Source organism: Prionailurus viverrinus, chromosome B1 (assembly GCF_022837055.1).
Source record: "Prionailurus viverrinus isolate Anna chromosome B1, UM_Priviv_1.0, whole genome shotgun sequence".
Taxonomy (NCBI): Eukaryota; Metazoa; Chordata; class Mammalia; order Carnivora; family Felidae; genus Prionailurus; species Prionailurus viverrinus.
Window position 1 is genome coordinate 70,670,384 of NC_062564.1, and position 13,085 is coordinate 70,683,468.

Sequence of the window (13,085 nt, forward strand, 5' to 3'; positions counted from 1 at the left end):
GCTCATTTGTTGCTGGTAAGAACACAAAATGGTACAGCCACGTTGGGAGACAGTTTAGCAGTCTCTTACAAAACTAAACATACTCTTACCATATGATCCAGCTATTGCACTACTTGGTATTTACCCAAAGGAGTCTAAACCATATTTCCACTCAAAACCAGCACATAGATATTCACGGTAGCTTTATTCATAATTGCCAAAATTTGAAGCTACCAGGATATCCTTCAGTAAATGTTTGGATGAATAAATTGTGGTACATGCAGACAATGGAATATTATCAGTGCTAAAAATGAGTGAGCTATCAAGCCATGAAAAGACATGGAAGAAACTTGGATGTACATTACTAAGTGAAAAAAGCCAATCTAAAAAGGCAGGATACTGTATGAATCCAACTATATGACATTATAGAAAAGGCAAAACTATGGAGACAGTGAAAGATCAGTGTTTGCTAGGAGTGGGAGGAGAGATAAATAGAGCACAGAAGATTTTCAGAGCAGTGAAAATATTCACTATGAAACTATAATGATGGAAGCATGTTATTACACATTTGTGCCAACCCACAGAATGCACACACTAAGATGAACCATAATGTAAACTATGGACTATGGGCAACTATGATATATCAAAGCAGGGTCATCAATTCTAACGAATGAATCACTCTGGTGAGTGAACTTGATATTGGAGTTGGCTATGCAGGTCTGGGGGCAGAGGTATATGGAAATTCTTAGCATTTTCTGCTCAATTTTAGTGTGAACCTTAAACTGCTCTAAAAAAGTTAAATCTTAATTACAAAATTTAAAAATAATCAACATCTTTAGTAAGCACACTGGCTGTATCACATTTCCACGGGTGAAAAAGCCAACTCCATTGGTAAGAAATCAAAATTAACATCCCTTATTATTCTTCCTGAATAATAAAAATAATTTTTAGGGGGCGCCTGGGTGGCGCAGTCGGTTAAGCGTCCGACTTCAGCCAGGTCACGATCTCGCGGTCCGTGAGTTCGAGCCCCGCGTCAGGCTCTGGGCTGATGGCTCAGAGCCTGGAGCCTGTTTCCGATTCTGTGTCTCCCTCTCTCTCTGCCCCTCCCCCATTCATGCTGTGTCTCTCTCTGTCCCAAAAATAAAATAAACGTTGAAAAAAAATTAAAAAAAAAAAATAATAATAATTTTTAGTCCACCATGAAGAAAGATTTTTCATGTGAAAGGAATACATTAAAAAACTACATATTTTTTTCCTAAATTATCCAGTTGGGCTACTGACTCTGACTGAAAGTCTTGCTTAACGACCAATACTTTTAACCTTCTAAAACTTTGCATTCACTTAAGAACCCAAATTTCCAGATAAAACTAATTAGGTTCATCAAGATGGAAAAAAAGCTGGTTTTGATTCACCCATCAGTTGGAAGAGACTTTCTAAGAGGCAGATCTCTTACTTTGTTGGTTGCATAAATTCCTCCCTGAGTCTCCCCACTTTCTAGGAATCTTCTAACAACGTGAAAGTTCCTTATCTTTTATAATCCAGTAAGAAGAAAACAGATATGTTCCCAGGTTATTTAGGATTTGATTTCAATTTCTGGAGTTCGGAGATGACTGCTTGCAAGTCACTACAATTTTTTTTTTAATTTTTTTTTTCAACGTTTATTTATTTTTGCGACAGAGAGAGACAGAGCATGAACGGGGGAGGGGCAGAGAGAGAGGGAGACACAGAATCAGAAACAGGCTCCAGGCTCCGAGCCATCAGCCCAAGAGCCTGACGCGGGGCTCGAACTCACGGACCGCGAGATCGTGACCTGGCTGAAGTCAGACACTTAACCGACTGTGCCACCCAGGCGCCCCTACAATTTTTGAGAAACAAAGGAACCATTTGAGGTGTCACAGATTCAGCAAAAATTAGAACTGTTCATGTATGTTTTACCGAATGCCTAATCAGCACTTCACATAATCATGGCATTAGAGGAATCTGAGCTGAGATCACCTAAATTTATTCCCTTTATAGATGAAGGAATGTGGAAATGAGATGAACCCAGATATTGAGACTTATTATTATATAGTAGTAGTGCCTTTTTAATTCTGTAATACACATTTACAAAGTAGTATGATTTAATGCCATAATATACATTTGAATAGTGCAATGCATTATTTTTCAATCACTTTTTATAAAATATCCATATCAAAATTTTAATTTAAGGGCTTATTTCAGCCATATACACACTTTTTAAACCACAGACTATAAAGTGGTGCCTGGATGGTTCAGTCAGTTAAACCTCTGGCTCTTGTTTTGCCTCAGGCCATGATCTCATGGCTTCCTGAGTTCCAGATCCAAATTGGGTTCTGTGTTGATAGCACAGAGCCTGCTTAGGATTCTCTCTCTCTTTCTCCACTCCTCCCCCGCTCACACTGTCTCTGTCTCTCTTAAAAATTAAATTAAACTAATAAATTTTAAAAATCAATTAATCAATAGTGGTGAGAGTAGACATCCCTATTGTGTTCCTGATCTCAGCAAGCTCTCAGTTTTTCTCCACTGAGGATGATATTAACTGTAGGCTTTTCATATATGGCTTTTATGATGTTAAGGTATGTCCTTCTATCCCAAATTTATTGAGGGTTTTTATTAAAAAAGATGCTGTATTTTGTCAAATCCTTTTTCTGCATCTATTGACAGGATCATATGGTTCTTATCCCTTCTTCTATTAATGTGATGTATCACATTGATTGATTTGCAAATACTGAACCAGCCCTGCAGCCCAGGAATGAGTCCCACTTGATCATGGTGAATAATTCTTTTAATATACTGTTGAATTCAACTTGCTAGTATCTTGTTGAGAATTTTTGCATCCATGTTCATCAGTGATATTGGCCTGTAATTCTGCTTTTTAGTGGGGTCTCTGACTGGTTTGGGAATCAAGGTAATACCGGCTTCATAGAATGAGTCCAGAAGCTTTCCTTCCATTTCTACTTTTTTTGGAACAGCTTGAGAAAGATTGGTACTAACTCTGCTTTAAATGTCTGGTAGAATTCTCCTGGGAGGCCATCTGGCCCAGGACTCTTATTTGTTGGGAGATTTTCGATAACTGACTCAATTTCTTTGCTGGTTATGGGTCTGTTCAAATTTTCTATTTCTTTCTGTTTGAGTTTTGGTAGTGTGTGGGTGTCTAGGAATTTGTCCATTTGTTCCAGGTTGTCCAGTTTGTTGTCATATAATTTTTCATAGTATTCTCTAATAATTGTTTGTATTTCTGTTGTGTGGGTTGTGATCTCTCCTCTTTCAATTATGATTTTATCTATTTGGGTTCTCTCTCTTTTTTTTTGAGAAGTCTGGCTAGGGGTTTTCAATTTTGTTTATTTTTTCAGAAAAAACAGCTTTAAGATTCATTGCTCTGTTCAACTGTTTTTTTTTTTTTTTGGATTCTATATTGTTTATTTCTGCCCTAATCTTTATTAATTCTCTTCTGCTGGCTTTGGGGAAGTCCTAGCCTCAGCAATCAGACAACAAAATGAAATAAAAGGCATCCAAATTGGCAAAGAAGTCAAACTTTCACTTTTCATAGATGACATGATAATCTACATGGAAAACCCAAAAGACCACCAAAAAGCTGCTAGAAATGGCACATGAATTCAGCAAAGTCATAGGACATAAAATCAATATACAGAAATGGGTTGCATTTCTATATACCAATAATGAAGCAACAGAAAGAAAAATCAAGAAATCGATGCTATTTACAATTGTACCGGGAACTATAAAATACTTAGGAATAAACCTAACCAAAGATGTAAAAGAACTGTATGCTGAAAACTATAGAAAACTTATGAAAGAAATTGGAGAAGACACAAAGAAATTGAAAAACATTCCATGCTCATGGATTGGAAGAAGAGATATTGTTAAAATGTCAATACTACCCAAAGCAATCTACACATTCAATGCAATCTCAATCAAAATTGCAACGGCATTCTTCTCAAAGCTAGAACAAACAATCCTAAAATTTGTATGGAACCACAAAAGACCCTAAATAGCCAAAGTAATGTTGAATAAGGAAACCAATGTGGACACAGTACAATCCCAGACTTTAGCCTCTACTACAAAGCTATAATGATCAAGACAGTATAGTATTGGCAAAAACAGACACAGAGACCAATGGAATAGAATAGAGAACACAGAATTGGACCCAGACATGTATGGCCAACTAATCTTTGACAAAGCAGGAAAGTATTCTATGGAAACAAACAAAACAGCAAAAACAAAAACAAACAAACAAAAAAACCAGTCTCTGGATAGCAACATGCAGAAGAATAAAACTGGACAACTTTCTTACACAACACCCAAAAATAAACTCAAAATGGGTGAAAGACCTAAATGTGAGAAAGGACACCATCAAAACCTTGGGGAGAAAGCAGCCAACAACCTCTTTGACCTCAGCTGTAGCAATTTCTTGCTTGACACATCTCTGAAAGCAGGGGAAATAAAAGCAAAAATGAACTATTGGGACCTCATCAAGATAAAAAGCTTCTGCACTGCAAAGGAAACAATCAACAGAACTAAAAGGTAAACGACAGAATGTGAGAAGATATTTGCAAATGACATATCAGATAAAGGGTTAGTATCCAAAATCTATACCTGATCTATCACACTCAACACCTGAAAAACAAATAATCCAGTGAAGAAATGGACAGAAGACATGAATAGATACTTTTCCAAAGAAGACAACTCAAATGGCTAACTGAACATGGCTAACATGAAAAGATGCTCATCATCACTCCTCATCAGGGAAATACAAATCAAAACCACACTGAGATACCACCTCACACTGGTCAGAGTGGCTAAAATTAAGAACTCAGGAAACGACAGATGCTGGAGAGGATGTGGCGAAATGGGAACCCTCTTGCACTGTTGGCGGAAATGCAAACTGGTGCAGCCCCCCTGGAAAAGTGTGGAGGTTCCTTAAAAAATTAAAAATAGAACTACCCTACGACCCAGCAACAGCACTACTAGGAATTTATCCAAAGGATATAGGAGTGCTGATTCATAGGGGCACATGTACCCCAATGTTTATAGCAGTGCTTTCAACAATAGCCAAATTATGGAAAGAGCCCAAATGTCCATCATCTGATGAATGGATAAAGAAGATGTGAGATATATATATATATATATATATATATATATATATATATACACATACACACACACACACACACACACACACACACACACACACAATGGAATACTACTTGGAAATGAGAAAGAATGAAATCCTGCCACTTGCAACAACGTGGATGGAAATGGAGGGTATTATGGTAAGTGAAATAAGTCAGAGAAAGATATCATATGTTTTCACTTATATGTGGAACTTGAGAAACTTTTTTAAAATATAATTTGTTGTCAAATTGGCTTACATACAACATCCACTACTCATCCCAAGTGCCCTCCTCAATGCCCATCACCCATTTTCCCCTCTCCCCCACCCCCACATCCACCCTCAGTTTGTTCTCTGTATTTAAGAGTCTCTTGTGTTTGCCTCCATCCCTCTCTAATTGTAACTATATTTCTCCTCTTCCCTTCCCCCATGGTCTTCTGTTAAGTTTCTCAAGATCCACATATGAGTGAAAACATATAATATCTGTCCTCTGACTGACTTATTTCACTCAGCATAATACCTTCCAGTTTCATCCAGATTGCTGCAAATGGCATGATTTCGTTCTTTCTCTTTGCCAATTGCATACATTCCATTGTGTGTGTGTGTGTGTGTGTGTGTGTGTGTATGTGTGTGTGTGTGTATCACATCTTCTTTATCCATTCATCAGTTGATGGACATTTAGGCTCTTTCCATAATTTGGCTATTGTTGAAAGCACTGCTGTAAACATTAACAGAATACCATGGGGGAAGAGAAGGGGAAAAAATAGTTTCAAACAGAGAGGGAGGCAAACCATAAGAGACTCCTAAATACAGAGAACAAACTGAGGGTCCATGGGAGGACGGTGGAGAGGCGAAAATGGGTGATGGGCATTGAGGAGGCACTAGCTGGGATGAGCACTGGGTGTTGTTATGTAAGTGATGAATCATGGGAATCCACCCCCAAAACCAAGAGCACAGTGTATACACTGTATGTTAGCTAACTTGACAATAAATTATATTAAAAAATAAATAACTAAAATAAAATAAAAAGACAAAAAAAATCAGTCAATCAATTAAACCTACAATATAAGGAACTAAACATATCAAACCTCTAGGATGTTGTGTGGCAAAATAATAGTAGGAGTAGGGGACACCGACGTGTTAGCAGTGGTTTTGGTCAGTTAAAATGTTCAAGAAGCAGAATTAATTCTATTAAGTCACCAGGGTACTATATAATGCACGGTGCTAATTACAAAACTGAAAAAGATGATGCTATTTTCAGACAGGCCTAATAACTCTCTTAGGACAGCAATTAAAAAAGTTTGGGTCTGTGCTTTCAGTCGTTTCCTGAGTAAAATGAGATTCTGGTGGGAAAGTCATTATTTAAAGGGCCACAAAAATGTCAGTCACGTATTATTGTTGAATTCCTTAACATCAGCAGAACATTACGGACACAAAAATTGAACTAAGGTTCAAACTGTCGATGTGACAAGATAGAATGGGTAGTTGTAATCCGGCAAGTTGTTGAAGACACTGAAAATACTGAAAACCTATCTAACAATAGAAGTGTTTATAAATTATTTTTGAGATAGTGGCAAATCATCTTCATTATCTGCCTCTTCTGGAACGTTTTTTATGGAAAGCAAAATGCTCACTTGAATTGTCCCATTTAAATCGAGAAGCTTCATGTCTGATGACTACAGTCATTCTACATTTCACCAATAAAGTAACACTACTTTTCCGCCAGGGCTGAATAAGGGACATAACAAATGCCAGAGCAGAAATTTTAACCAAATTTCATAACAATGATAACTACTTTTTTTCCTTTCTTAGTGATTTGTTATTTTCAGAATTTATATTTTTCATTTCATTAGTCTTCATTGCAATAAATATCTATGTGTCTACTGTGTGCAAACTAGTGTATGAGATGTGGGGCCAGTAAGATACCAAAGATACAGACTGCCTTTCAGAGTCTTGTTTTTAACCCACAAATACCTCTCAACTGGATTTATATTCCTATATAATAGAAGAATCATCATGAGTCTTGCAATAATCATTTCTTTTGCCAATAAGAAGATCTGAAAGAATTGCCAATTGTAACAAGTCCATTAATTTCCCTCCATCTTTATGCTATGACCACATTTCAGAATTCCCTGGATTGTTTGTGATATCTTCCTAAAAGCTTACCGGACCATCACATACACAGGCTACAACCTGTTGTCACCCAGGTAGTGTAGTCAGTAATCTTCTTGTATCAAAACACGATATTCATTCTCCTCTGGTTGTTCCCTATTGCTCTCTGAATAGGATAAAAAATTCCTTCGTAAATCTACAGGGCACACAAAATCTAGATCATACATATTTCTCTTTTATTTTTTAAGTTTATTTATTTATTTTGAGAAAGAGAGAAAGTATGAGTAGGGAAGGGGCAGAGAGCGGGAAAGAGAGAGAGAGAGAGAGAATATTCCAGGAAGGCTCTGCACTGTCAGCACAGTCCCTAATACAGGGCTTGAACCCACAAACTGTGAGATCATGACATGAGCTGAAGTAGGACGCTCAACTGACTGAGCCACTCAGGCACCCCTGGCTAACACATATTTCTAAAGAAGTATTTGTCTGAATTCCCTCAAAACACCTCTGTCCAGACTCTGGCCTTATGGAAATATTTACATTTTCTGTGCCCTGGAACCTTACATATCCTATTTCTCTGTGGGGAGCCACTGTCCTTTCTCTCTTAACCCCTACCATCCTTTCAAGTGTTGAATTCACTACTGCTTCCTCAAAAAAGCCTTTTCTTACTTCAGACCTTGGAGTAGACCAGCTTATTATGGGTACTACTACAGTATCTTTGATTTCCTCTAAAGCCTTTGTTAAATAGCAGCTATGTGCCAGGCCTCATTCTAGGAGCTTGGAATATATCAGTAAACAAACAACAAAGAAATCCCTGTCCCCGTGGCACTTACTTTCAAGTTGGAGTAGACAGACAATGAACAATGTAATGAATATATTAATTATGAAAGCAGTATACTAGAAGGTAATCATGACAAAAACTAGAGCAGGGAAAGCTAGCAATGGACATACCCTGATGGATGGAGAGATTGCAATTTTACTTATTTATTTCTTTTTTTTCTTTTTTTTTATTTATTTTTTTAATTTTTTTTTTCCAACGTTTATTTATTTTTGGGACAGAGAGAGACAGAGCATGAACGGGGGAGGGTCAGAGAAAGAGGGAGACACAGAATCAGAAACAGTCTCCAGGCTCTGAGCCATCAGCCCAGAGCCCGACGCGGGGCTCGAACTCACGGACCGCAAGATCGTGACCTGGCTGAAGTTGGACACTCAACCGACTGCGCCACCCAGGCGCCCCACTTATTTATTTCTTAAATGTTTATTTATTTATTTTTGAGAGAGAGAGGGAGACGAGCAGGGGAGCGGCAGAGAGAGAGAGAATCCCAAGCAGTTTCCATGCTCAACAGGGAGCCTGATGTGGTGCTCTATCTTATGACTGTGAGATCATGACCTGAGCTGAAATTAAGAGTATGATGCTTAACTGACTGAGCCACCCAGGTGCCCCAAGATTGCAATTTTAAAGAGAAAGCCTGCCACTTCCTTCCTTGAGAAGATAGCATTTGAACAAAGATCTGAAGAGTGACGTAGGCTTAGCCATGCAGATATTTAGGGGAGAACAGTCCAGAAGAGGAAATAGCCAGCACAAAGACCCTAAGTGCCTTCTGTGCTTAAGAAACACCAAAAAGGCTAATGTAGCTGAGGCTTCATGAGCAAGGGGGAGAATGCCAAGAGATGAGTCACTTGTGACTGGGAGACAGAGTATTTAGGGCCTCAAAGAGATAACTTTGGCTTTTACCCCATGTGAAACAGAGGGCTATTGGAGGGCTTAAAGCAGCACAGTGATAATGTTAATTTATGTTTTAAAAGGACCACAAACATGAAAGATAAGGGCAAATGTGGAATCAGGGAAACCAGTCTAGGAGACCATTGCAATAATCCTCGCAGAGAGACGATGGTGATCGATTTAGGGTGGTTACAGAAGAGGGGTTAAGAAGTACAGCAGAGCCTATAGGATTTCCTGAACGATTGGATGTGGACTGCAGGGAAAAGAGAGGAGTCAAGGCCATTTCCAAGTTCTTGGTCAAGTAACAACTGAAAACATGGAGTTGTCATCACATGAGGTAGAAAGATTGTTGAAGGAAGTTTGCAGGTGCTGAAGAGGGAGCAGCAGTGGGAAATCAAAAGTTTAGTTTAGAATATATTGACTTTGGGATGTCATTAAGACAATTTCCATCCTTGCTAAAAGGCAATTGCTAGTTTCTAGTCTGAAGACTATAAATCCCCAAAGACTAGAACTTTGTCATTTCTCTGACACCTAGAACAGTGCCAGTCTGCAGAGTAAAAACTCAATAAATAAGTATTGAGTGGATAAACGAATTGATAAATGAATAAATGAATGAATGAGTGTTGCCTGAAATTAGTGAATTGGTGAGCCAGATTTAAAATCTCAGTGCCATGACTCTAGAGTTATTTTTTGTACAGAATATAAGAATGAAGAAATTTAACATTTGTAATTTATATTTCATAGTTATTGACATGTGTTGATATTGAAACATTCATATTTTACTTTTATTCATCAAATAAGAATGATTTTAATTAAGAAACTATGGAAGTTTCATTAACTTTTGGAGAAGACTAAGACTTTAAAACAATGATTTACTTAATACTCTTATAATTTGCAATATTATTTCCAAAGCCTAGCCATAGTGAGAATTTTATGTAATGAATTGCATTTTTGCAGATTTTTATGCCTATAATTTAAATTTTTATTGTAGTAATAATAAAATGTGATTTAAATGATCAGGCAATGTACCTGGTACAATGACCCAAAGACAACATAAAAATAAATAATCTCATTGGGAAATATTTTTACTCTCCTTCCTTAAACAGATCATATATTGAAAATATGCTACTTGTTTGTATTAGAAAATGCTATATCATGCCCTATATGGCCTTTCTTCCTTTCTTCTGCCCATGGAAGCAGAAAAAATCTTGAAAGCCCTGTTTTCTAATCCCTACCTTTTACCTCTGTTGACAGTTGAAGAGGCTTATCTCTTGACAACTCCCACAATATGTCCCTCTCCCACCCAATCCAAATATTTTAATTCCTACAGTGGAAAAACAAACAAACAAAGAAACAAACAAATACAGTTTCCTGACTCAGTCATGCCCTTGGGTCACTTCTGAGTCTGTGTACAGGTTCCTTCACACAGGCACACCCTTTTCTCCAGACACATCCCTGCTCAGATGCCCCATCTTCGGAGAGCCCTCCTTCACATCCCTTCCCCCATATTGTCCTAATCGTATGCAGGGAGATGGCATATTTTATATGCATCATCCTTTACCGTATTTGCTTATTGACATGTTAGTCTCCTCCATTAGATTACAGATTATCAAAGAGCTTTTTTTTTTTTCTTTAATTCAGTCCCTGGTGCTTTAGTAAATGAGCAATATGTCTGTGTTGAGATGAACTCCTACCCAAAGCCATTTGGTTGCACAGACTAATTTTTTTCAAGCTTCAAAGGCTGTAAAAAATGTGTCTCCTATGGAAGCCTTTGTTTCCAAAGCTGTGTTGTCTTTGTAAATGGTGTTGAATCTTTAACTGGGGTCAAACACTGAATCAGAACCTACATTTTTTTAAACTTATAACCCTATGTATGCTGTTTGCACACCGAAGGGCCATCACGATCTCTCTGAAACTTGGCAGAAGCAGCTGAAAGAAAGGCACTACAGGGGGAAATGCTACAGCAGGAAGGGAGCAAGCTTCCAACAGAGCAAAATCTGGAGCTAGAATCTGGCAAGATTGTTAATAGAATGCATTGCCAAAGATGTCTCATACCCCAAGTTTGCCTTGTATTTTGATGCATGACCCATGAACTTCCATAATGATACAACTTCCTTGGGACAATAATCATCTCATTTTGTTCTCATCCTCCTCACAATAGGCAGCAGTGGAGGAACATGATGACTACCAGAGTATTCAAAAGGAGCATGTTAGTTCTATTTGGGGATGAATGCCACATGCAATGTCCATCTGACAGCTAAAAAGGCACCATCTTGGAAGGGGTAGAAACCTGCAATTCCACAGAACAAGGGTCAGCAGTCAGACTTCTACTGAGCACAGGTGTAGATGTACCCTGACATCAACGAAAAGACTAGGTGTCCATTTTCCTCCTCATCAGCCTTGCTACATGACGGCACTCCCACAAGCCCACAATATTGTTATAAGCAGTGTGAATGTGGAGTATGAGTCAAAGTCACTAAACAAGAAGCCGCACAGTTTTGAGAAAAAAAAAATGAACTCTGGGTTATTCTTTAACATTCTATGAGATGCTGTCTGGAATTTAACTTAAAATTAACAGGATCCATTTATATACCCCAAAGTAGAGAACTTCAATCCTTACCTAGGACCAGTCTCACAGCCAGACCCAAATTTAAAGCCAAACATCCATATCTGTTTTTTTTTTTTCCATTATGTGCAGAAAACAAGAAGACCTCTCTCTGATGTATAAACATAACTGTGAGAGCAAATGAAATAATACTGTCCCTGACTGGTCAATACACAATCTGCTTAATAATATACAAACAAGCAAACGCAATCATTATGCCTTTGAAATACTTTGCATTATGTTCTGAAGCTCTTAATTTTCAAAAATCTACTTGCATAAAGAATGTGATCATCTCATTCCACTTACTCTTTCTTTGATCCACTCTTGTCTCTGCTCTCAATAAGATGACCAAAAAAGAAAAAGAAAACAACAACAAACAAACCTTCCTATCAACAGCAGAGACATTTAATATCTGGAGGTAAATATATGTATGCAGGTGGACACATAATAAAATACACTGAATAAACAAGTAAAGTCTCCATGGGGAGAATAAAAGATGAATCTGGGTAGTGCTCCGAACAGAACAGTGCACTGCATTTAGAATTCAAAGATTCTCTGTTTGGTTGCATGAAGCATTGCATTTTTTATAAGTACTAGAACAAACAGATTTTTATCTTCCTAGAGTGTTGCAGAGAACAGGCTACTTGCTAGCAGTTAGATATAGACAGACACAGATACAGATACAGATATATAAATACATAGACACAGAGGTAGATGTACATATTGGTAGGTAGACACATACCTTAATTGTAGTCGTGTGTGCTCCAGGGTATTCTTTTTCTTCCAGCGTTGACCATCTTTCTATAAATTTAGATACCAGGGAATCATCATAGTCCACTATCTGAAATCCAGAGACGTTTGCACCTCCAAACTGAATTTTTAATAGGTCTCCATCAGTAAAGCCCTAGACATAGAACACATGTCAGGCTTTCCATTAGGAATCAAAGAGAACATTTACAAAATAACTTATACATTGAGGTTTTACAGATGTCAAAGAGCACACGAGATCAAAAGCTTATAGGAAATGTTTCATGCATCTATCAGCCAGTACTCGGCACCAATACCTACTATCATCTTGTAATCACAGTAGGTCCTTAATCAATGAATGTTTATTGGTTGTACTCACATAAAAGTTCTCCATTTTATTGAGAAATCTTCCATGGATAAGGACGGGTTTTATTTATTGATTCTACAACAGAGCACTACCGCATGGTTACAGATACTTAATAACGTAAAGCTAGTTCTCTGGGAGCTACACCATTGTGAGCAAGTTATTCTTATTAAAATTGTTCATTCTCTCAGGTGATAAGACACCTTTAAAATAAGAATGGAGGGTACTAAATGACTAGTCATTATTTGAGAACAGTCAAACAATTTCATATTAAGTATGGAACTTAATTTTTTATAAAATGTATTAAATTTTAAAAATCAATCTCTTGCATTATTAGAATGAATTCAGTCATTACTAAAACTATTATTATGTGGTACTTCCATTGATTTCAAATTTTGTGCTGTCATAA

The 13,085-nt window shown here is 37.5% G+C and overlaps 1 protein-coding gene across 3 annotated transcripts in view; it reads right to left on the reverse strand.

Moving 5' to 3' along the window:
* The window catches only part of GRIA2 (glutamate ionotropic receptor AMPA type subunit 2), a 159,717-nt gene that overhangs the window by 40,709 nt on the left and 105,923 nt on the right, over window positions 1–13,085 (reverse strand). For all 3 annotated transcript variants that reach the window (XM_047856027.1, XM_047856026.1, XM_047856025.1), the window contains exon 6: window positions 12,308–12,469. In XM_047856027.1, coding sequence (XP_047711983.1) covers window positions 12,308–12,469 — 162 coding nt within the window. The remainder of the gene's footprint in view (window positions 1–12,307; window positions 12,470–13,085) is intronic.